General features: G+C 44.1%; 1 protein-coding gene across 8 annotated transcripts in view; it reads left to right on the top strand.

Annotated features, from left to right (window-relative positions):
- Nucleotides 1-25,157, top strand: part of IQCG (IQ motif containing G) — a 109,819-nt gene that overhangs the window by 2,235 nt on the left and 82,427 nt on the right. For 5 of the 8 annotated variants that reach the window (XM_063622216.1, XM_063622219.1, XM_063622218.1 and 2 more), the window contains exons 2-6: nt 1,986-2,052; nt 3,299-3,572; nt 5,572-5,804; nt 12,116-12,244; nt 18,397-18,478. In XM_063622216.1, coding sequence (XP_063478286.1) covers nt 2,045-2,052; nt 3,299-3,572; nt 5,572-5,804; nt 12,116-12,244; nt 18,397-18,478 — 726 coding nt within the window. In that variant the 5' untranslated portion in view covers nt 1,986-2,044. Of the gene's footprint in view, nt 1-1,832; nt 1,870-1,985; nt 2,053-3,298; nt 3,573-5,131; nt 5,362-5,571; nt 5,805-12,115; nt 12,245-18,396; nt 18,479-25,157 lie in introns of those variants that run through there. The other 3 variants (XM_063622215.1, XM_063622220.1, XM_063622221.1) reach the window with 3 other exon arrangements.

The raw sequence follows: 25,157 nt of genomic DNA, 5'->3' as shown, positions 1-25,157 counted from the left end.
CTCCCAGAGCACAGAAAATGTTAGAGATTTCACCTAGAAAAATGACACTGTCTTAAGCTGGTGATGGGTCAGTGGGACTTTACAAGGTGAAGAGGTGAGGGAAGAGTGGTTCCACTGGAAGGAATAGCAGGTGCAAAGACCCTGAGTTGCAAGGAAGCATGAGTCCATAGAAGAACTGAAAGAAGCCCATTGTGGCTGGAGCCCAGAGAGCAAGGAAAGGGCAGTTGTAGTTGGGTCTAGAGAGGAACAGAGGGGCCCAGATCATACAGACCTTGTGGACCAAGTCAAGAATTTTGTTCTTTGTCCTAAGGCAACGGGAAACCATTGAAGGGTTCTAGGGAAGGACATGATCAGATTTTCCATTTTAAAAGATCACCCTTTCATTTTAAAAAGATCACTTCCTGAACCTTCTGTCAGGATAACAGAAAAAAAAATTTAAAAATTAAAAGATCACTTCCAATTTAGAGGTTGTTGGAGTAGTTCAAGCACAAAAGAAAACAAGGAAACAAACAAACAAACACAGCAACAACTAGGTCCAGCTTAGGAGATATGGAAATAGAAGGTAAAATCTGCCTGGGCGCCTTGGCTCACTCCTGTAATCCCAACACTTTGGGAGACTGAGGCAGGTGGATCACCTGAGGTCAAGAGTTCGAGACCCGCTTGGCCAACATGGTGAAACCCCGTCTCTACTAAAAACACAAAATGGTGGCGTGAGCCTGTAATCCCAGTTACTCAGGAGGCTGAGGCAGGGAAATCACTTGAACCTGGGAGGCAGAGGTTGCAGTGAGCCGAGATCGCGCCATTGTACTCCAGCCTAGGCAAGAAGAGCAAAACTCCATCTCAAAAAAAAAAAAAAAAAAGATATTCTGCTTAATACCATGCTACTTCCTCCTAAAACTGCCCCTGCATCAGGACATTTGGGTAGTCTGAAGTACTTTTTCAAATTTACATGAAGATTCTGTTTTATATGTTTGAATTTTTGCATATAAGATTTTTTTGCAAGAGTCATATTTGCAACACCTCTCTCAGAGTTACTTTATTGTGGACAAATTTACCTTGGAAACTCACCACTCACTGTCCATTTAGTACGACGCAAACTTCTCCATAGGGGTTCTCACTGTAAAGCTCATTTAAGCAGAAAGGATTTTGGTTTACTGAGGAGGGTAACATCTTGATAGCAGTGTTAAACTGATTTCCAGGATTAATACAGTTTTCCTTTTTTTTTTTTTTCTTTTTTTTGAGACGGAGTCTCGCTCTGTCGCCCAGGCTGGAGTGCAGTGGCGTGATCTCTGCTCACCACAATCTCTGCCTCCCAGGTTCATGCCATTCTCCTGCCTCAGCCTCCCAAGTAGCTGGGACTACAGGTGCCCGCCACCACGCCCGACTAATTTTTGTATTTTTAGTAGAGACGAGGTTTCACCATGTTAGCCAGCATGGTCTCGATCTCCTGACCTCGTGACCCACCCGCCTCAGCCTCCCAAAGTGCTAGGATTACAGGCATGAGCCACCGCGCCCAGCCCCAATTAATACAATTTTTCTAAATGTCATCTCACTTATTCCTCTAAGTCTATGTGGAGCAAATTCTGTTATCTGGCAGACAAGATGAATTGAGTGATCTAATTAAATATTATAGTAATCAGAATGATAGAAAAAACCAAGTATATAGAGATGACTAATTAAAAATCGGTGATATAATAGAACATACTAAAACCATGTTGGACATTAATTTACCTTAAGAAGAGGCTCACAGAGTGCATGTGTCTTGAGTTTGGTAGAGCAATAATAATTTGGTCGACTTCTTCGTAGACCTACACTCCATGATGTCGGTGGCTCTTTTGCCTCTGGGACTGCTCCGCTCTGCACAAAGAGGTGATAGTCACAGCTCCGTAATCATTTAATTTTCTCTTAATGAAATGGTATAGAAATAACTGAAACATCATTCAAGACGCCCATAAACTAATCTCAGTGTTTCTTTCCCATTTTAGGTAACTGCACTTTTGTGAGATTATAAATATACCACGGAGGGTAACGAAACTACAGAAGAATGGAAGAGTATGTTTAAAATTCCAATGTTTTTTGTATACATGTATTTAAATTATGCCTTCTGTTAAATTTCTGTGTATACCTTATCTATTGCTGCATAACAGATTACCCCAGAACTTAGTGACTTGAAATATAAACATTTATTCTTTCCCACAGTTTCTGTGGGTCCCAAGGTTAGGAGCAGGTTAGCTGGATGGTGCTGGCTTGAGGTCTCTCCTGAACTTGAAGTTGGCCAGGGGTGGCAATGATCTGAAGACTTGATGGGGGCTGGAGTATCCACTTCCAAGGTGGTTCATTGACAGAGCTGGCAAGTTGGTGCAGGCTGCCGGCAAGAGGCCTTAGTTCCTTACCCTCATGGATGTGTCCACAGTGCTGCTGAAGTGTCCTCATGCCAAGGCAGCTGTCTTCCCTCACAGTGAGAGAGTTGAGAGAGTAAGGCAGAAGCTGCAATGTCTTTTATCACCTAGCCTTGGAAGTCACACTCCGTCATTCCCACCATAACCTTCTGGTTACATACGTTAGTCCTACTCAGTGTGGCATAGACTACACAGAGGCATTAACACTAGAAAATGAGAATCATTTGGGCCACCCTGGAGGCTGGATACCACATTTTCTTTTTCACTCATCATGAGACACTTTTGGTTAGCATCTAAAGATACTCCTAGGGGAAAAAAAAAGTTAATTTTGGCTCAAATTCAAATTGATCAGAATAGCCAAATTGCATGAGCTACATACCTTTATTAAACAGTAGGCCAGGCACGGTGGCTCACACCTGTAATCCCAGCACTTTGGGAGGCTGAGTTGGGCAGATCACCTGAGGTCAGGAGTTCAAGACCAGCCTGACCAACATGGAGAAACCCAATCTCTACTAAAAACACAAACTTAGCCGGGTGTGGTGGCAGGTGCCTGTAATCCCAGCTACTCGGGAGGCTGAGGCAAGAGAATTGCTTGAAGCTGGGAGGTAGAGGTTACGGTGAGCTGAGATAGCACCATTGCACTCCAGCCTGGGCAACAAGAGCCAAACTCCATCTCAAAAAAAGAAAAAAAAAAAGAGTAATTTGTTTGCCTTAGGTTGGTCAAAATGGAAGATATTTAGCAGAATCACACGCCAAATCCTACTTTTTTTTTAATCTAGGTTATATTATATGACAACATGAATATCACAGGAGCCCAGCACATTGCTGCCTGTGCTTTTGAGTTAAAGTAATGTTTAAATATTGGTCGCTGACTTATTTTTTCTTTATTCTTTCCTTAGAGACAGCCTGGAAGACTCAAACCTTCCTCCAAAAGTTTGGCATTCTGAGATGACGCTGTCAGTGACAGGCGAACCACCTAGTACCGTAGGAGAAGAAGGAATACCTAAAGAAACAGACATAGAAATCATCCCAGAAATCCTGGAAACCCTAGAGCCACTGTCCCTTCCAGATGTGCTGAGGATCTCGGCAGTTCTGGAGGACACCACAGACCAGCTCTCTATTCTAAACTACATCATGCCCATTCAGTACGAAGGGAGACAGAGCATCCGCATGGTATTGACCTGCTCACCATGAGTTAATTTTGCTTTATTTTTTATTTCTCCCTCATTTATAGTACTTATCCCATTAAATGTATTTATTTAGCTTTCTTTCTCTCTCTCTTTCCTTCTTTCTTTCTTTTTTTTTTTTTTTTTTTTGACAGGGTCTCGCTCTGTGGCCTAAGCTGAGTGTAGTGGTGCCATCACGGCTGACTGCGGCCTCCACCTCCCAGGCTCAAGTGATGCTCCCACCTCAGCCTCCTGGGTAGCTGGGACTACAGGCCTGCACTACCACACCTGGCTAATTTTTTATAAAAATTCTATAGAGATGGGATCTCACTATGTTGTCCAGGCTGGTGCCATTAAATATCACATGGGAAATAGCACCTTTATTTCAGATAAAGGGGCTACAATAACTATCTGAGATATGCACTCTGAATTGAGGGAGTGAAACTGCCATAACTCAAGGTACATTACCAGACAGAATATCCTTTTCCAGTATATTGGTTTTATCCAAAAAGGCCTCTACTGAAATCAGTATAAATACAACCTATATACTGAAGAGATGAAATTACTGAGTTGTCCCACCCAACTTGTATTTCTCAGCTGCTGAAACCTAACTCAACACTAGGGGGAGGAAATTCAACTCCACTCTTAACGTTGCTTTAATCTAAAATGACTTTGTTGTCACTGATGAATAGGTTACAACTTGCCTTCCTGAATATCCAGCCCCATTGCTGTGTCAGCCGTTACATTTTCAATAATGTTTTGGACTCCTCTGTGAAGCAGCACTGAGTTATCAGAAAATTAACTTAGTAGTGAGCAAAGTCTTTATACATTTTTAAGCTCTTGTGCATTTCAGTAACTTAGGTTGTAGGTATAAAATGGAAACAATTTATAAATAGAAATACACATTTATCAAGTTTTAAATAACATTATATAACTTGTGCAGAAGATACTCTTTTTTTTGAGATGGAGTTTCACTCTTGTTGCCCAGGCTGGAGTGTCTAGGCTCACCGCAACCTCCACCTCCCCGGTTCAAGCAATTCTCCTGCCTCAGTCTCCCAAGTAGCTGGGATTACAGGCATGCGCCACCACGCCCAGCTAATTTTGTATTTTTAGTAGAGATGGAGTTTCTTCATGTTGGTCAGGCTGGTCTTGAACTCCCAACCTCAGGTGATCTACCCACCTCGGCCTCCCAAAGTGCTGGGATTACAGGCGTGAGCCACCGTGCCCAGCCCAGAAGATATTCTTATGTCTGATTCTATGACCAATGAAAATTGCTATGTAAATAAGAGGGTAAATTGCTTTTCTTTTTTTCGTTTTGTTTGTTTTGTTTTGTTTTTGCTTTTCATTTCTAACAGTAAAGAAGTCCATATTTATCAAGAGAAGAAGATTAAATTTCTCTTTAATTTTCCATTAAAATTTCAATTTTTTAAAATTATTACTGTTATATGGCCGGGTGCGGTGGCTCACACTTGTAATCCCAGCACTCTGGGAGGCCGAGGCGGGCGGATCACGAGGTCAGGAGATCGAGACCACGGTGAAACCCCATCTCTACTAAAAATACAAAAAATCAGCCAGGCGTGGTGGCGGGCGCCTGTAGTCCCAGCTACTCGGAGAGGCTGAGGCAGGAGAATGGCGTGAACCCAGGAGGCGGAGCTTGCAGTGAGCCGAGATCGCGCCACTGCACTCCAGCCTGGGCGACAGAGCGAGACTCCGTCTCAAAAAAAAAAAAAAAATTATTACTGTTATATATACAGCCTGGGTTTTTTTTTTTTTTTTTGAGACGGAGTGTACAGGTGGTAAGTTGGGGAATGACAGAGAAGAGGAATGTTGTGTGAAGTTAGCAGCAGGGCATGCGTGGTTTGGTGTGGCTGAAGAAAGGGGCACATTTTCTTGGAGTATAGAGTAGAAGTCAGAGAAGATAACGTTGAAAAATGTACACAAAGGCCTCTTTCTTGTGGTATTGTCTCTTTAAAAAAATTCTTTCTAATTGTTTATTGTTTTAAAAGAAAAGCAGAGAAATGAATCTAGAAGGAACAAATCTAGACAAACTTCCAATGGCCTCAACTATCACGAAAATACCCAGTCTGTTAATAACTGAGGAAGGACCCAACTTGCCGGAAATCAGACACAGAGGCCGGTTCGCTGTGGAGTTTAACAAAATGCAGGATCTTATCTTCAAAAAACCTACAAGGCAGACCATCGTGACTACGGAGACTCTGAAGAAATTTCAGATTGAAAGGTAAGGAAGGAAGACATTTGGCAGTGGAATAATGTATTTATACACAGAGAAGGGGCGACCAGGTGGCTGACTGCTCTCCTCCACAGGTGAGTCATTACTGTGTATGCAAAATGACTGCTGAGAATAGAATTAGCTAAAGACTGCCTGGAGGCAGGGTGATATGAATGGAAAGCAAGGCAGCTATATGATATTGCATAAGTTATTAAGTCTTTTTTTTTGAGATAGAGTTTCGCTCGTCACCAAGGCTGGAGTACAATGGCCTGATCTCGGTGCAGTGCAACCTCCGCCTCCCAGGTTCAAGCAATTCTCCTGCCTCAGCCTCCTGAAGAGCTGGGATTACAGGTGCACGCCACCACGCCCGGCTAATTTTTGTATTTTTTAGTAGACAACGGGTTTCACCATGTTGGCCAGGCTCGTCTTGAACTCCTGACCTCAGGTGATCCACCCGCCTCAGCCTCCCAAAGTGCCGGGGTTACAGGCATGAGCCACCGCGCCCAGCCGTTTCTTTGTTTCCAATTTTTATTTTATTTATTTTTTAAATTTTTTTCTTTTTTTTTTCCTTTAGATGTATACCTGCAGATTGTTTATTTTTTAGAGACGAGGTCACTCTGTAGCCCAGGCTGGAAGCCAGTGCTATTGACAGGAGATATCATAGAGCACTGCCGCCCTCAAGCTTCTGGTGTCCAGTGAGCCTCTCGCATAGCTGGGACTACAGGCGCGCTGGCTGTTTTCAATTATTAAAAATGAGAATGGGCCGGGCGCGGGGGCTCACCCTGTAATCCTAGCACTTTGGGAGGTAGAGGCTGGTGGATCACAAGGTCAGGAGTTCAAGACCAGCCTGGCCAACAAGGTTAAACCCCGTCTCTACTAAAAATACAAAAATTAGCCGGGCGTGGTGGTGGGCACCTGTAAGCTCAGGCGCCTCAGTACCAGCTACTCAGGAGGCTGAGGTAGGAGAATTGCTTGAACCCGGGAGGCGGAGTTTACAGTGAGCTGAGATGGCACTACTGCACTCCAGCCTAGGGGAGAGAGCAAGCTCTGTCTTGAAAAAAAAAAAAAATGACCGTGATAGCAACCTTGCAACCTTAGTGTAAGGGTTAGAAATAAGGCTTTAGCCTAGTACCTGGCACAACTTGGTAGCTATTGTGATGCTTTATCCATTAATAGCTACTATATAGCTACTTCTTATTATTCTATATAGCCAAATTCCAAACTGTGTTTTAATCCTGAGGGTTTCTTAAAGGCAGTCTAAATTCCCATTGTCCCATAATTTTTTGTTGTCAGCTGGCTCGATGACAAATAAGCCCGTTAAGAGGGTGTAACATTATGTTAAGAACTTTTGGTAAAAGAGTTTACTGCAATTACCCAGGGCCACTAGCTAAATCCAGTCTGAAGTCTGTTTTTGAAAAGTTTTATTGGAATACGGCATTGCCCATTTGTTTATACATTGTCTGTGACTGCTCTCATGCCATAATGCAGAGTTGAGTCGTTGCCAAAGAGAACTTACGCCCTGCAAAGCCGAATATTTACTATTTGCCTCTTTACAGAAAAAGTTTGCTGACCTCGGTATTCCGCCCTAACCAAGGGTAAGATCTTGCTAAAGTCAGTCTGGCCCAGATCTGCATCGGACAGAAAGGCAACCTGCTTATAAATTGCCCGCTCGTGTCCTTTTCATTCTCAGTGTGTGGCTCGTATCTTTTCCTGAAAGACCCAAAATACCAGTCGCAAGTATTTGTAGGGGATTAGTTTTAGATTTATATTCCATCTGAAACCCAGGGTATGTTCACAAAATGTACATCTCCACCAGTTATCCAGAATCAAAGTGGAAATCAAAATATCAAAGACATAAAAACTACAACAGGCCAGGCGTGGCAGCTCACACCTGTGATCCTAACGCTTTGGGAGGCCAAGGTGGGAGGATTGCTTGAGCCCAAGAGTTTGAAACCAGCCCGGGTAACATAGTGAAATCTCATCTCTACTAAAAATCAAGAAAATTAGCTGGGCAGGGTGGTGCGCACCTGTGGTTCCAGCTACTCTGGAGGCTGAGGTGGGAGGATCACCCGAGCCTGGGAAATTGAGGCTGCAGTGAGGTGTGATTGTGCCACTGCACTCCAGCGTGTGTGACAGTGAGGCCCCATCTCAAAAAAAGCGTAAAAAGCAAAACAGCAACAACAAAAAAACTACAACTCTTTATGAGTTTAAAATGGGAATTTGTAGGAAGTTTGTGTATGCTTTCCTTGCTGTACTCATCTTTATGCATTATCATCTTATTGCATTGAATTAATAATTAATTATTTTATCATAACATACTACTGTCAAAAGACAAAATTACAACAAATCTAAATATCTTCTTTTTTTTTTTTGAGACAGAGTCTTACTCTGTCGCCCAGGCTAGAGTGCAATGATACAATCCTGGCTCACTGCAACCTCCGCCTCCCGGGTTCAAGTGATTCTCCTGCCTCAGCCTCCCGAGTAGCTGGGATTACAGGTGCCCACCACCACGCCCAGCTAATTTTTTTTGTATTTTTAATAGAGACAGGGTTTCCCCATGTTGGCCAGGCTGGTCATGAACTCCTGACCTCAGGTGATCGGCCCGTCTCAGCCTCCCAAAGTGCTGGGATTACAGGCGTGAGCCACCGCGCCCAGCCACAAATCTAAATATCTTAATTGGCTTTTATTTGCAATTCTAAATCAGGCAACACCTCATTCTATGAAGCAGAAGTACTGTTCTGATGATCTGGGCAGAGGCGGTTGGCTTTACAGGCAGAAAGGGCTGAAGAAAGCAGAAACAGAGACTATAATGTGAATGGTCTTGTCGAAGTTACTTTCCTGGCTGCAGGCGGTGGCTCACACCTGTGATCCCAGCACTTTGGGAGGCTGAAGTGGGAGGAGCGCTTGAAGCTAGGAGTTCAAGACCAGCCTGGGCAACATAGCGAGATCTCATCTCCACAAAAATAAAAAAAATTGGCTGGGCATGGTGGCGTGCTTTAGTCCTAGCTACTTAGGAGGCTGAGGCGGGGGAGGACCACTCAAGCCGGGGAGGTTGAGGTTACAGTGAGTTATGATCATGCCACTGCATTCCAGACTGAGTGACAGGGCGAGACCCTGTCTCTAATTAATTAATTAATTAATTAACAATTTAAAAAATCACAAATTTACTTTTCTTTTTTTTTGGAGACAGAGTCTCGTTCTGTCACCCAGACTGGAGTGCAGTGGCACAATCCCAGCTTACTGCAACCTGCGCCTCCTGGGTTCACGCGATTCTCCTGCCTCAGCCTCCCTAGTAGCTGGGATTACAGGCATGCGCCACCACGCCTGGTTAATTTTGTATTTTTAGTAGAGACGGGGTTTCACCATGTTGGCCAGGCTGATCTCGAACTCCCGACCTTAGGTGATCCACCCGCCTCAGTCTCCCAAAGTGCTGGGATTACAGGCGTGAGCCACTGCGCCCGGCCACAAAATTACTTTTCTTGGAAAGATTAAAGCAGAGGGGACTTCCTTACCATACCAGCTAAAACTGGCTATTCTCTGTCTCCCTCTCCCTTGAGTTCTTTGCTATGTAAAATAGTAACTATAATTCTTGCCAACTATGTCAAAACATTAAATAGCAGTTTTTAGTTTTTATTTTATTATTATTATCATTATTTTGAAACAGGGTCTCACTCTGTTACCCAGGCAGGAGTGCAGTGGCGCAAACATGACTCACTGCAGCCTCAAACGACCCTCCCACCTCAGCCTCCCGAGTGGCGGGGAACTACAGGCACGTGCCACCATGACCAGCCTTTTTTTTTTTTTTTTTTTTTTTTTAGTTTTTGTGAGATGGGGGGTCTCACTATGTTGCCCAGACTGGTCTTGAACTCCTGGACTCAAATGATCCTCCTGCCTCGGCCCCTCAAAACGCTGGGATTACAGGTGTGAGCCCCTGTGCCTGGCCTAAACAGCTCCACTGAGGAGAGGATCATGAAGAACAGCGGACTAGGCATTAGGAAACCTGGGTTATGTATCTCCAGCTCTTTCTCAAACTAGTTATGTGACCACGGGCAAGTCACTTAACTTTCCTGAACCTGGTTTACTCATCTCAAAAATGTGAATGTTTCCTGAAACTGGTTTACCCATCTTGAAAATGTGAACGTTTGGCCGGGTGCCGTGGCTCATGCCTGTAATCTCAGCACTTTGGGAGGCTGAGGTGGGCAGATCACTTGAGGTCAGGAGTTTCAGACCAGCCTGGCCAACATGGTGAAACCCTGTCTCTACTAAAAATACAAAAATTAGCTGGGTATGGTGGCACGTGCCTGTAGTCCCCGCTACTCGGGAGGCTGAGACAGGAGAATCGCTTGAACCTGGGAGGTGGAGGTTGCAGTGAGCCGAGATCGTGCACTCCAGCCTGGGCGACAAGAACGACACTCCGTCTCAAAAAAAAAAAAAAAAGACCCAGAAGGAACATCATAATGAAATTGGAATTATCCCAGGAATGCAAAAATAGTTTAGCATTAGAAAATGTAAATAAATAAATAAATAAAAAGAAAGATCAATAGATGCAGAAAAGGCATTTGGCCAAATTCAACATACAAAAACCAACACTAAAAACCTCTTAGCAAACTAGAAATTAAAGAAAATTTCTTTTTTTTTTTTTTTGTTAGCCGGGTGAGGTGGCCCATGCCTGTAATCCCAGCCACTCAGGAGGCTACGGCGGGAGAGTCACTTGAACCCAGGAGGCAGAGGTTCCAGTGAGCCGCGATCACACCACCGCACTCCAGCCCGGGTAACAGAGCGAGTCTCCATCTCAAAAAATAAATAAATAAAAATAAAAACATGTAAAACTACATGTATTATTTAAATAAAACACACAAACACATGACAAAAGTATCACAACATGCTAGAGAATAATAATCACCAAATTCAGAAGAGTGTTTATCTCTGGGGAAGATTGAGGGGACTGGGACTAGAGACTTCAGATATATCTGACACATGTAATCTCTAAAAAAAACCAAGTCTCTACCATGGTAAAATATTTAAATTTGGTGTTATGTACATAAATATTATTTTATTTATACTTTCTAAATTTTTGGAATATTTCATAATTTTGAAAAAGTTAAATCATTAAAAAATTTTTTTAAAGACCTAATCAAACTTTTGTGGTTTTTTTTTTTTTTTTTTTTTTTTTGAGACAGAGTCTGGCTCTGTTGCCCAGGCTGGAGTGCAGTAGTGTAATCTCAGCTCACTGTAACCTCTGCCTTCTGGATTCAAGCAATTCTTCTGCCTCAGCCTCCAGTAGCTGGGATTACAGGTGCGCACCACCACATCTGGCTAATTTTTGTATTTTTAGTAGAGATGAGGTTTCACCATGTTGGCCAGGCTGGTCTTGAACGCCTGACCTCAAGTGATCTGCCCGCCTCGGCCTCCCAAAGTGCTGGGATTACAGGCATGAGCCACTGCACCTGGCCTGGGTCCTAACTTGTGTGACTTCTGTAGCCCTTTGTGAATGTAGGGAAATGCATATATATATATATATATATATATATATATATATATATATAAAATACATATACATATATTATACATATATAATACGTATATATTATACATATATAATACGTATATATTATACATATATAATACGTATATATTATACATATATAATACGTATATATTATACATATATAATACGTATATATTATACATATATAATACATATATTATACATATACATATATAATACATATATAATACATATACATATATAATACATACATAGTATACATATATAATACATATATATAATACATGTATATTATACATATATATAATACATGTATATTATACATATATATATTTTTGAGACCAGGTCTTGCTATGTAGTCCCAGCTGATCTCAAACTCCTGGGCTCAAGCAATTCTTCCACCTCAGCCTCCCAAGTAGCTGGAATTAGGGCACATGCCACTGCACCTGGCCTGAAAATATTATTTATTTATTAATTTACTGAGACGGAGTCTCACTCTGTTGCCAGGCTGGAGTGCAGTGGTGATCTCGGCTCACTGCAACCTCCAACTCCCAGGTTCCAGGGATTCTTCTGCCTCAGCCTTCCGAGTAGCTGGGATTACAGACGCATGCCACCACGCCCGGCTAATTTTTTTGTATTTTTAGTAGAGGTGGGGTTTTACCATGTTGGCCAGGATGGTCTTGATCTCCTGACCTCGTGATCCACCTGCCTCAGCTTCCCAAAGTGCTGGGATTACAGGCGTGAGCCACTGCGCCTGGCCGAAAATAGAATTTATTAACTCATTTTTTTGTTGGTCTGTTTCTCCTTACAGGCAGTTTTTCAGCGATGTGATTGCAGATACCATTAAGGAGTTGCAAGATTCGGCCACTTACCACAGTCTCCTGCAAGCTTTGAGCAAAGAGAGGGAAAACCAAATGCACTTCTATGATGTCATCGCCAGGTCAGAGTAATGTTAGGTTTACTTGCTTTGCTGTATTTTAAAGTGCTAAAACACTCTTACTGGAAATCCTTGAATTTTAAAGCAAACCAACCATGTGCTTTCCAGGGAAGATAACTAGAAGTCAGAATTTGGGTTTTCTTCCTAGTTCTGCTGGGACAATAAGTCAGATTTCTAGGCCTTCGTTATCTGTATTTACAACATATCAAGACCATTCTTCCTTCTCTAGTAATCTTTCTTAAGATTGAATTCGGCCGGGCGCAGTGGCTCACGCCTGTAATCCCAGCACTCTGGGAGGCCGAGGCGGGCAGATCACAAGGTCAGGAGATCAAGACCATCCTGGCTAACACGGTGAAACCCCATCTCTACTAAAAAATACAAAAAATTAGCCGGGCATGGTGGTGGGCACCTGTAGTCCCAGCTACCCGGGAGGCTGAGACAGGAAGATGGCGTGAACCTGGGAGGCAGAGCTTGCAGTGAGCCGAGATCATGCCACTGTACCTGGGTGACAGAGCGAGACTCCGTCTCAAAAAAAAAAAAAAAAAAGATTGAATTCATTGAAAATCACTGAACAATAACAAATGAATGCCAAGGAAAGTTTCTCATTTCCAGAACCTTTCAATTTATGAATTCTGTCTAGAACTCTTTTTTTGTTTTGTTTTGTTTTGTTTTTTTGAGACGGAGTCTTGCTCTGTCGCCCAGGTTGCAGTATAGTGGCATGATCTCAGTTCACTTCAACCTCTGCTTCCCAGGTTCCAACGATTCTCCTGCCTCAGCCTCCCAAGTAGCTGGGATTATAGGCACACGCCACCACACCTGGCTAATGTTTGTATTTTTTAGTAGAGTTGGGGTTTCGCCATGTTGGCCAGGCTGGTCTCAAACTCCTGACCTCAAGTGATCCACCTGCCTCGGCTTCCCAAAGTGCTGGGATTACAGGCGTGAGCCACTGTGCCCGGCCTGGAACTCTCTTTGGATGTTGATCCTGTAATGATTGACCCTGCATTTTTCTTGTCCTTTTTTGCTCATTTACCATCTGCATTGTTTTTATACTATTCTTAGAGAGATTTCCTTAACTTTGTCTTCCAACTCTTTCTTTCTTTTCTTTTTCTTTTTTTTTTTTTTTTGAGATAGAGTCTCGCTCTGTCACCTGACTGGAGTGCAGTGGCACAATCTTGGCTCACTGCAACCTCTGCCTCCCGGGTTCAAGTGATTCTCCTGCCTCAGCCTCCCTAGTAGCTGGGATTACAGGCACCCACCACTGCACCTGGCTAATTTTTGTATTTTTAGTAGAGACAGTGTTTCACCATGTTGGCCAGGATGGTCTTGATCTCTTGACCTCATGATCTGCCCACCTCGGCCTCCCAAAGTGCTGGGAACACAGGCTCCTTTCCTTTCCCTTCCCTTCCCTTCCCTTCCCCTTCCCCTCCCCTCCCCTCCCCTCCCCTCCCCTCCCTTCCCTTCCCTTTCCTTTCCTTTCTTTGACTGAGTCTTGCTCTGCCTCCCAGGCCGAAGTGCAGTGGCACGATCCACAGCTCACTGCAGCCTCATCCTGGGTCCCAGGCTCAAGTGAGTAGCCTCCCGAGTAGCTGGGACCACAGGTGTGTGCAACCATGCCTGGCTAATTGTTTTATTTTTGTAAAGTCAGAGTCTCACCATGTTAACCAGGCTGGTCTCAAAATCGTGGGCTCAAACAACCCACCCGCCTCGGCCTCCCAAAGTGCTGGGATCACGCCTGTAACCCCAACCACAACTGGTCTTATCTTCCAACTCTTGTGTTTAATTTTTCAAAATGTTATGCTAACATTGATTTCTAAGAGCTCTTCCCTGAGTTTTTCATTTTTTATAGTATCCTTTTTTGTCACTCAGGCTGGAGTGCAGTGGCATGATCTTGGCTCACGGCAGCCTCGACTTCCTGGGCTCAAGCAATCCTCCTGCCTCAGCCCCCTCAAGTCGCTGGGGACCCAGCATGCCCAGCTAATTTTATGTATTTTTTTGTAGAGGTGGGGTTTTGCCATGTTGCCCAGGCTGGTCTTGAATTCCTGAGGTCAAGTGATCTGCCCGTCTTGGCCTCCCAAAGTGTTAGGATTACAGGTTTGAACCATGCCTGGCCTTCTCCTATATTTCTAAGAACGTTAATTATAGTTGTCTTTTTTTGTTTAAGTTGTCTTCTGTTTCTTGTATTATCTTTCTTCTCTCCGAGTTACTTTTTCTCCCATTTGTTTTAGTTTCTGTTTTGTTTTGTTTTTTGTTTTGTTTTTGAGACACAGTTTCACTCTTGTTGCCCGTGCTAGAGTTCATCTGCCTGCCTAGCCTGCCTCGGCCTCCCAAAGTGCTGGGGTTACAGGCATGAGCCACCACGCCCAGCCTTCTGTTTTTTTGTTTTGTTTTGTTTTTTAATTTACATCTAAATTTTTTAGAGGCAAATGTTACTCTGTCACCCAGGCTGGAGTGCAGTGGCACCATCATAGCCCACTGCAGCCTCGAACTCCTGAGCTCACGCTATCCTTCTGCCTCAGCCTCCTGAGGAGCTGGAAGACATTTGCCACTATGCCCAGCTAATTTTTTGTTTGTTTATTTGTTTTTCTAGGGACGAGGTCTCACTATGTTGCCCAGGCTAGTCTCCAACTCCTGGCCTCAAGTGATCCTTCCACCTTGGCCTCCCAAAGTGTTGGGCTTATAGGCGTGAGCCACCGCACCTGGCCCTAGTCTCTGTTTTTAATGTTAGGGGAATTGTGTTTGGTCATCCTTGGCCGTCCGTTTGTATTTAAGAGTGAAGCACCAAGAAGCTGATGGATGCTGTGCTCTATGCATGTGGACAACACTGCACTGTAGCATGGCTGGGCAGAAAAGAAAAGCACATCTTTTACCTTGGTGTAGTCAGCATTCTCGAAGAATCTACCAATCTTTGCTGGGAGGGGTGAGGGGCAGTGAAGAAGTAATGGTTATTGTCTGTGGTTACTCTCTGACTACCCATGTGTTGAGAGCTAGCCAGGGAAAGGCTGGGGAAACTCACCATCCACTAAGCAGAATGTTTTCGGTTCCCTGTTTTTAGCGTGGCCCTTCATCTCCACCTCCAGCTGTGTCTGGTGTCTGTCTCCAAGTCCAAATCTTTGGTTCAACGATTCCAGGAAACCTGGCCAAAACTAACCAAACACCCATGATCTCCCGAGAGGAGGAAAAGGCAGCTGCCTGGCCACAGGGCTGGGGAAGGGAATCAGGTCATCGTGCTCCTTTGCCAGACTTCTTGATCGCTCCACCTGGATTTAGCCCTGTGGCACAGTTGTGCCTTTGAAGATGTGTAGTGCCTTCATGTGCTGAGCTTTTCTGGGGGGCCTGTAGCTTTATTCTGTTTTCTTCTTCTTGGCTTCTCATTCTGTACACATTTAGATCTCATTTTTCTCTTGTCTGCTTTATATCTTCTTTAATTTTGCTGATGTCTGTCAGCTGCATCGTTTCTTCTCCCAATCTCTTTGTGTTTATAGTTTACACCTTTCATTATTTCTTGCCTGTTATTTTAGTATTGTTTCAAGAGTGAACAGAGGACTGAGCATGGTGGCTCACACCTGTAATCCCAGCACTCTGGGAAGACGAGGTGGGTGGATCATTTGAGGTCAGGAGTTCGAGACCAGCCTGGCCAACATGGTGACACCCCGCCTCTGCTAAAAATGCAAAAATTAGCCAGGCATGGTGGTGCGCACCTGTAGTCCCCAGCTACTCAGGAAGCTGAGGCAGGAGAATTGCTTGAACCCGAGAGGTGGAGGTTGCAGTGAGCCGAGATTGCGCCACTGCACTCTAGGCTGGGTGACACAACAAGACTCTGCCTCAAAAAAAAACAACAAAAAAAAAGAGGGAACAGAAATAAATGCATGTGTTCACCTGCTAAATAAAATGAGAAAGAGCCCATAGTTATGTCAAGTGAAAACATTAGGATAAAAATTATACCCATAATATAACTTAGTTTTGTAAGAAAAAAATTATAGTGTGTATTGACTGGAAGGAAATATAATAAAATTTCAACGATAGTTAACTCCAGATAGTGGGATTATGGGTGATTTTTATTTCTCTTCATACTTTCTTTGCATTTAATACTTTAAGTTCTAGGACACACGTGCAAAACATGCAGGTTTGATACATAGGGATACACCTGCCATGGTGGTTTTCTGCACCCATCAGCCTGTCATCAACATTAGGTATTTCTCCTAATGCTCTCCCTCCCCCAGCCCCCCACCCCACAACAGGCCCCAGTGTGTGATGTTCCCCTCCCTGTGTCCATATGTTCTCATTGTTCAATTCCCACCTATGAATGAGAACATGCGGTGTTTGGTTTTCTGTCCTTGTGACCATTTGCTGAGAATGATGGTTTCCAGATTCATCCATGTCCCTGCAAAGGACATGAACTCGTCCTTTTTTATGGCTGCATAGTATTCCATGGTGTATATGTGTAAAATGGGCATTTTTATAATCTCATGTAAACGATAATTTGTTTGTTTCAATAAACCTTTCCTTGGGATATTGAATTAACAGTAGAGGGAAAGTACTCATTCTGTAGCTTTCTTATCTATTTTTTGTGATCTATGAGTGGGAAGTACATAATCTATAGTTTGTTTTGGCAATGACAATCTCAAGATTCTAGTTAACTATGTGCTTTCTAAAAATTCCTGGCCGGGTGCAGTGGCTCACACCTGTAATCCCAGCATTTTGGGAGGCCAAGGCGGGTGGATCACCTGACGTCAGGAATTCGAGACCAGCCTGGCCAACATGGTAAAAACCCATCTCTACTAAAAATACAAAAATTAGCCAGTGTGGTGGCACTTGCCTGTAATCCCAGCTACTCAGGAGGCCGAGGCAGAAGAATTGCTTGAACCCGGGAGGCAGAGGTTGCAATGAGTCGAGATCTTGCCACTGCACTCCAGCCTGAAGAACAGAGTGAGACTCTGTCTCAAAAAAAGAAAAATAAATACATAAAAATAAAAATTCTTGAGTAAAAATCTTTACCTAGCTGCAGTTTAGTGCGAAGTCTTTTTTTGTTGTTTTGTTTTGTTTATTCTGGTATGGTTTTGCTATTTTTTGTTTGTTTTAAACCTAAATAATGGGATTACTGGAGAGAAGCAGAAGACTGTTTCTCAGAGCAGATTGAGAAACAGTCATATAAAGTAGTTAAGTTCACAGGCTCTGGTGTCAGACAGTCCTGCGTTTGAACCCCTTTCTGCCATTTACTGTTTGTGTGTCCATGGCAAGTGTATTAGTCCAGGTCTTCTGAGAAACGGATGCTGAGATGGAATTATTCATGCAAAGATTTTATCAGGGGAAAGATCTGCGTGAGAGAAAATGGGGAGGGAACCTTCAGAACCAGTGCAAGGCCGACCCCCCAGTGAAGGAGAGGCTGGAAGACACGGCTATGTTCGGCAAGGTCATCTGGAGTCCTTGAGCCAAAGTCAACCATCAGAGACTCCCTGGCTCCCCAGGAAAGGCCCATCCTATGCGATTCCTGCCACACGAAATGGGATGGGAGCAGTCTGTGGGCAGTGTGGCCTCAGAACACACAGAAGAGGATTTCAGAGCCTAGAAGCTGGGATCCTTGCTGACTTACACTCCCTGTAGTTGGAGAGGCCCCGGAACACACACAGCGAAGGATTTCAGAGCCGGGACCCTTGCTGATTTACGCCCCCTGTAGTTGGAGATCGGTGAGGCACATTCTCACATCCAGCACATCAACTTACCTTAGCTGTCTACACCGCATCTTCTCATCGGTAAAATAGAAATCAGGTTGTTGTGAGGGTAAGAATATGTAATCAAAATGCCCAAAGTAGAAAGGATTCTTCTTTCTCCTCTTGCTGTCCTTCTCTTCTTCACTTTTTCTCAGCAGCTGCTATTTTTAGATTCAACACTGACAAGCCAGAAAATCTTCCTCCAATCTGTTAAAACAAATCTGTCCTTTAAAACATGTTATTGAAAATATGACGTGGACCAGCCCTGTTAGCATCGCTTGGGAACTCGACACAGATGCACACTTCAGGCCCTTCCCAGACCTGCTGAGTCAGATTCTCTGGGGGAAGAGGCCAGGAATCTGGTTTTCTTATGTGCAGGGTGGTCCTTGTGCACGCTAAGGTTTGAGAAGCACTGCTCTAAACAGAAATCATTCTTATATCTTCTAGGGAGGAAAAAGGAAGAAAACAGATAATATCACTTCAAAAACAGCTAATTAATGTCAAAAAGGAATGGCAATTTGAAGTCCAGGTAAGAATTATTTGCTTAACACCAAAAGTGACTGAGCTAACACAGCTATTAAATATACGGAAGCCATCTTTCTCAAGCAGAGAAGAGTTACGCGTAAATGATTGTTGTTTCCTCAGGCATTCCTTTACTATTGAAAACATAGCCGGGCGCGGTGGCTCACGCCTGTAGTCCCAGCACTTTAGGAGGCTGAGGCGGGCAGATCTCCTGAGGTCAGGAATTTGAGACCAGCCTGGCCAACATGGTGAAACCCCATCTCTACTAAAAATACAAAAATTAGCTGGGTGTGGTGGCAGGTGCCTGTAATCCCAGCTACTTGGGAGGCTGAGGCAGGAGAATCGCTTGAACCCTGGAACGTTTCAGTGAGCTGAGATTGCACCATTGAACTCCAGCCTGGGTGACAGAGCGAGATTCCATCTCAGAAAAAAAAAAAAAAAACCAGAAAATATAAAGATAGCAACTAGAGAGCTGGCCTGGGTTGTACAGGTGTGTCTGGAATATAGAGCCCTGCGAGACCCCAACCCCCTGGAGTTCTTAGTTCCCATCCTCATATCCCACCACATACACCCCCCACCTCCCCACAGATGACCTCGTCCCATCCTCGTATCCCACCCCACACATACCCCCACCCTCCCCCACAGATGACCTCGTCCCATCCTCATATCCCACCCCACACATACCCCCACCCTCCTCCACAGATGACCTCGTCCCATCCTCGTATCCCACCCCACACATACCCCCACCCTCCTCCACAGATGACCTCGTCCCATCCTGGTATCCCACCCCACATACACCCCCACCTCTCACCCATAGGGGACCTCATCCCATCCTCATATCCCACCCCACAAACACCCCCACCCTCCCCCACAGATGACCTCGTCCCATCCTCATATCCCACCCCACAAACAACCCCCCACCCCACAGATGACCTCGTCCCGTCGTCATATCCCACCCCACAAACACCCCCCCACCCCACAGATGACCTCGTCCCGTCATATCCCACCCCACATACACCCCCACCCTCCCCCACAGATGACCTCGTCCCATCCTCATATCCCACCCCACACATACCCCCACCCTCCTCCACAGATGACCTTGTCCCATCCTCATATCCCACCCCACATACACCCCCACCCTCCCCCACAGGGAGCCTTGTCTCAGGCAGTCTCTTGTATTCTCACATCCCAGATGGAAAACTATATTCCTAAAGAAGACATTCAGCACATTATGAACCTTCTCATACATAGTGGTTGGGCTTCATCATGTTATTTGTATTGTATTTTGAGGACAAAGTGGATTTGCGAGCTTTTGTGGTCATTAGGACCTAACCTCATATCTAGTTTACTTCTATAAGAAAATGCATCCCAAGTTTTAAGGAATTGACTTGCAAAGCAAAGTTGGGGCTGCAACCTAAGCAGTTAGAAACCAGCTGTATTAGGATGACTGACAACTTTTCTGGGAGCCATTTAGAAAGTTACAGAGGATGGCCGGGCGCGGTGGCTCACGCCTGTAATCCCAGCACTTTGGAAAGCCAAGACGGGCGGATCACGAGGTCAAGAGATCGAGACCATCCCGGCCAACATGGTGAAACCCTGTCTCTACTAAAAATACAAAAATTAGCCGAGTGTGGTGGCGCGCGCCTGTAGTCCCAGCTATTCAGGAGGCTGAGGCAGGAGAATCGCTTGAACCCGGGAGGCAGAGGTTGCAGTGAGCCAGGACGGTGCCACTGCACTCCAGCCTGGTGACAAAGCGAGACTCCATCTCAAAAAAAAAAAAAGAGAATGTTACAGAGGATGGCCTGTTATCAGCTTTTCACTGATCAGCTGTTTGGACAAGTTTATGCTTCACAGAAGGGAATTTTTGTTATTCCCTAGATAGACGTTGGAAAACTATTTTATTTATATATTTTATTTTTATTTTTATTTTTTGGTGGAGTGAGATGGAGTCTTACCCTGTCCACTCCATCACCCAGGCTGGAGTGCAGTGGCACGATTTCGGCTCACTGCAACCTCTGCCTCCTGGGTTTAAGCGATTCTCCCACCTCAGCCTCCTGAGTAGCTGGGACTACAGGCGTGCACCACCATGCCCAGCTAATTTTTAAAATATTTTTAGTAGAGACAGGGTTTCACCATGTTGACCAGGCTGGTCTCAAACTCCTGACCTCAGGTGATCTGCCCACCTCGTCCTCCCAAAATGTTGAGATTACAGGTGTGAGCCACCGTGCTCAGCCTATTTATTTTAGACACCAGATCTCACTCCGTCACTCAGGCTGGAGTGCAATGGCACAATTATAGTTCATTGCAATCCTAGGCTCAAGTGATTCTCCCACCTCAGCCTCCTGAGTAGCTGGGACTACAGGCACATGCCACTACACCAGACTGCGGTTTAATTGTTCGTAGAGGTGAGGTCTTGCTTTGTTGCCTAGGCTGGTCTCCATCTCCTGGCCTCAAGTGTTTCTCCCTCCTTGGCCTCTCAAAGCACCTGGATTACAGGCATGAGCTGCCATGCCCAGCTGAGAGAATATTTTTATTTTTTATTTTTTTTACTGTTTTTTTGTTTTGTTTTGTTTTTGAGACACGGTCTCATTTTGTCACCTAGGCTGGAGTGCAGTGGAGTGATCTCAGCTCACTGCAACCTCTGCCTCTCAGGCTCAAATGATTCTTCTGCCTCAGCCCCCAGGTAGCTGGGACTACAGGCACCTGCCACCACACCCAGATAATTTCTTAAAATTTTGGTAGAGACAGGGTTTCACTATGTTGTCAGGCTGATCTCGAACTCCTGAGCTCAAATGATCTGTCTGCCCTGGCCCCGCCATAGTGCTAGGATGATAGGTGTGAACCACTGCACTGGGCCTGAGAATATTGTAAGTTTATATGAAAGAAATGTTTTTAAAAGGTCACTAGGAGGTGGAAGGATCACTTGAGGCCTGGAGTTTGAGACCAGCTTGGGCAACATAGCAAGACTCTGTCTCTATAAATAAATAAATTATAAAAATAACTGGAAAAGTAAAAAAAAAATTACCTGGATGTGGTAGTACACATCTGTAGTCCTAACTGCATGGGAGGCTAAGGTAGGAGGACTGCGTGAGCCTAGGAGGTTGAGGCTGCAGTGAGCTATGGTCTCCCCACTGCACTGCAGCCTGGGCGACAGAGTGAGACCGTCTCAAAAACAAAGTCACTAGACTTTCTTTTAAGATATTATCTTTAAGTCTTCCAAGCAAATTGCCTAACGCCTTCTCTTATTTTGTATTTGCCAATTACAAAGCACCTTAGGTAGCTCTAGGTCTTGATGTCATTATCCCTCTTAACCCTCTGCATGTAGCTTATATTTTTAAAAAACTACTTTTCTTCTCTGGGAAACTTCATGAAAACTAGTTTGTGTTTAAGTTTTCTCTGTAATGAATAGACTTTTTCGGAGGTTTCCTAACTCTTTTCCCTGAAAAACTCTCATAATTTAAAAAGACTAATATAAATATCTTCTATTTTAAAAGTCATGAATCTTTTGACACGGCCAAAAGATTCTTACCTTATAGAAGATAAATATCTTTTAAGTATGTTTTAAAATAGAAGATATTTATTTATTTATCTATTTATTTATTTATTTTTATTTTTGAGACAGAGTCTCGCTCTGTTGCCCAGGCTGGAGTGCAGCAGCTCGATCTCGGCTCACTGCGACCTCCGACTCTCGAGTTCAAGCGATTCTCCTGCTTCAGCCTCCCAAGTAGCTGGGATTACAGGTGTGGGCCACCACACCCGGCTAATTTATGTGTTTTTAGTAAAGATGGGGTTTCACCATATTGGCCAGGCTGGTCTTGAACTTCTGACCTCAGGTGATCCACCCTCCTTGGCCTCCCAAAGTGCTGATATTACAGGTGTGAGCCACCACACCCGGCCAGAAGATATTTATATTAGTCTCCTTTTAAGCCCTACAAAGCAATGTCAAAAGAAACCTCAGATTTAGCGCTTTGCCAGTTGACTCCCATTCTACCATAAGGACCACACCTGTAGATGGTAGAATTTTCCTAACAGCAACAACACTTGCTCCTGAGACTTATCCTCTTAATTATATTCTCAGCCATTACATTCAGACAAAGTAAAACTAAAGCAGAATATCACTCAGATATTGTGATCATCAGCAAAAAACAGGTTAAGAAACCAAGATTCTGCTTCGTAGTGGGTCTAAAAAAAAAAAAAGAAAGAAACCAAGACTAGAAGATCCAAGGCAAGCCTTGGAACAAAAAAGAACTACCAAGATGAAATCAGGTGCAATCCCCAGAGTTACTGAAAACCAGTAGTCGGGTCAACCAAGATGAAATCAGGTGCAATCCCCAGAGTTACTGAAAACCAGGAGTCAAGTCAACCAGATGAAATCAGGTGCAATCCCCAGAGTTACTGAAAACCAGGAGTCGGGTCAACCAAGATGAAATCAGGTGCAATCCCCAGAGTTACTGAAAACCAGGAGTCGGGTCAACCAAGATGAAATCAAGTTAAATCCCCAGAGTTACTGAAAACCAGGAGTCGGGTCAACCAAGATGAAATCAGGTGCAATCCCCAGAGTTACTGAAAACCAATAGTCAGGTCAACTGAGATGAAATCAAGTTAAATCCCCAGAGTTACTGAAAACCAATAATCAGGTCAACCAAGATGAAATCAGGTGCAGTTGGCCGGGTGCGGTGGCTCAAGCCTGTAATCCCAGCACTTTGGGAGGCCGAGGCGGGCGGATCACGAGGTCAGGAGATCGAGACCATCCTGGCTAACACAGTGAAACCTCGTCTCTACTAAAAATACAAAAAATTAGCCGGGCGTGTTGGCGGGTGCCTGTAGTCCCAGCTACTTGGGAGGCTGAGGCAGGAGAATGGCGTGAACCCGGGAGGCGGAGCTTGCAGTGAGCCGAGATCGCGCCACTGCACTCCAGCCTAGGGGACAGAGAAAGACTCCGTCTCAAAAAAAAAAAAAAAAAAAGAAATCAGGTGCAATCCTCAGAGTTACTGAAAACCAATAGTCAGGTCAACCGAGATCAACCGAGATGAAATCAAGTTAAATCCCCAGAGTTACTGAAAACCAGGAGTCAGGTCAACCAAGATGAAATAAGTTAAATCCCCAGAGTTACTGAAAACCAGTAGTCGGGTCAACCAGGATGAAATCAGGTTACATCCCCAGAGTTACTGAAAACCAGTAGTCAGGTCAACCAAGATGAAATAAGTTAAATCCCCAGAGTTACTGAAAACCAGTAGTCGGGTCAACCAAGATGAAATCAAGTTAAATCCCCAGAGTTACTGAAAACCAGTAGTCAGGTCAACCAAGATGAAATCAAGTTAAATCCCCAGAGTTACTGAAAACCAGTAGTCGGGTCAACCAAGATGAAATCAAGTTAAATCCCCAGAGTTACTGAAAACCAGTAGTCGGGTCAACCAAGATGAAATCAAGTTAAATCCCCAGAGTTACTGAAAACCAGTAGTCGGGTCAACCAAGATGAAATCAAGTTAAATCCCCAGAGTTACTGAAAACCAGTAGTCGGGTCAACCCAGATGAAATCAGGTTACATCCCCAGAGTTACTGAAAACCAGTAGTCAGGTCAACCAAGATGAAATAAGTTAAATCCCCAGAGTTACTGAAAACCAGTAGTCAGGTGAAGGTTGGAAAACAAGAAGATAGGAAGTATATGCACATTAGGGAACTGTGGGTCAGAAAATGATGCCAACAAGAATGGCAGGTTTTTGTATATGAAAGTGTTGGTGGTAGCTTAGATGTGTACGATTAATTGCCTTAGATACTCGGCAAAAAGAAAGAGTCACAAAGGAAAAAAAGTTTCAGACTTCTGAACATCAACATCCAAAGCAAGATAACAATGGATCAGCATTTTCATGAAACTACTGGGAAAAAAAGAACCAAGATTCATATATAAAAATCTATCTTTTATACATCAGCAACAGACTTAGAATTGAAAATTGAAAATTTATATATATTATTTACAATAACATCAAAACTATCAATACCTAGCATTGAATCTAACAGCAGCAACAAGAACAATAGTAAAACACATGCCACCAGGCCCAGCTAATGTTTGTGTTTTAGTAGAGACGGGGTTTTGCCATGTTGCCCAGGCTGGTCACAAACTCCTGGCCTCAGATGATCCACCTGCCTCAGTCTCCCAAACTGCTGGGATTACAGGCGTGAGCCATCGCAACTGGCCTTTTTTTTTTTTTTTAATTGAGATGGGGGTGGTCTCTCTTTGTTGCCCAGGCTGGTCTTCAACTCCTGGCCTCAAGCTTCCCAAGTAACTAGTCCTCCTACCTCAGCTTCCCAAGTAACTAGGATTATTGGAGCTCAGAGTTTATTCTGAGTCTATGGACTCATATAGTATCAGCCGGTATTCTAAGCCATAGACAGACAAATAGAAATGTTAATTTATTTTATTTTATTTTATTTTTGAGATGTGATTTCACTCTGTCTCCTAGGCTGGAGTGCAGTGCCGCAATCTCAGCTCACTACAACCTCTGCCTCCTGGGTTCAAGTGATTCTCCTGCCTCACCTTCCCAAGTAGCTGGGATTACAGGTGCACACCACTATACCTGGCTAATTTTTGTTTTTTTTTTTTTTTTTTAGTAGAGATGGGCTTTCACCATTTAGCCAAGCTGGTCTCGAACTCCTGACCTCAAGTGATCCACCCACCTCAGCCTCCC

Source organism: Symphalangus syndactylus, chromosome 17 (genome assembly GCF_028878055.3).
Source record: "Symphalangus syndactylus isolate Jambi chromosome 17, NHGRI_mSymSyn1-v2.1_pri, whole genome shotgun sequence".
NCBI lineage: Eukaryota > Metazoa > Chordata > Mammalia > Primates > Hylobatidae > Symphalangus > Symphalangus syndactylus.
This window is presented reverse-complemented; position numbering and strand designations above follow the sequence as displayed.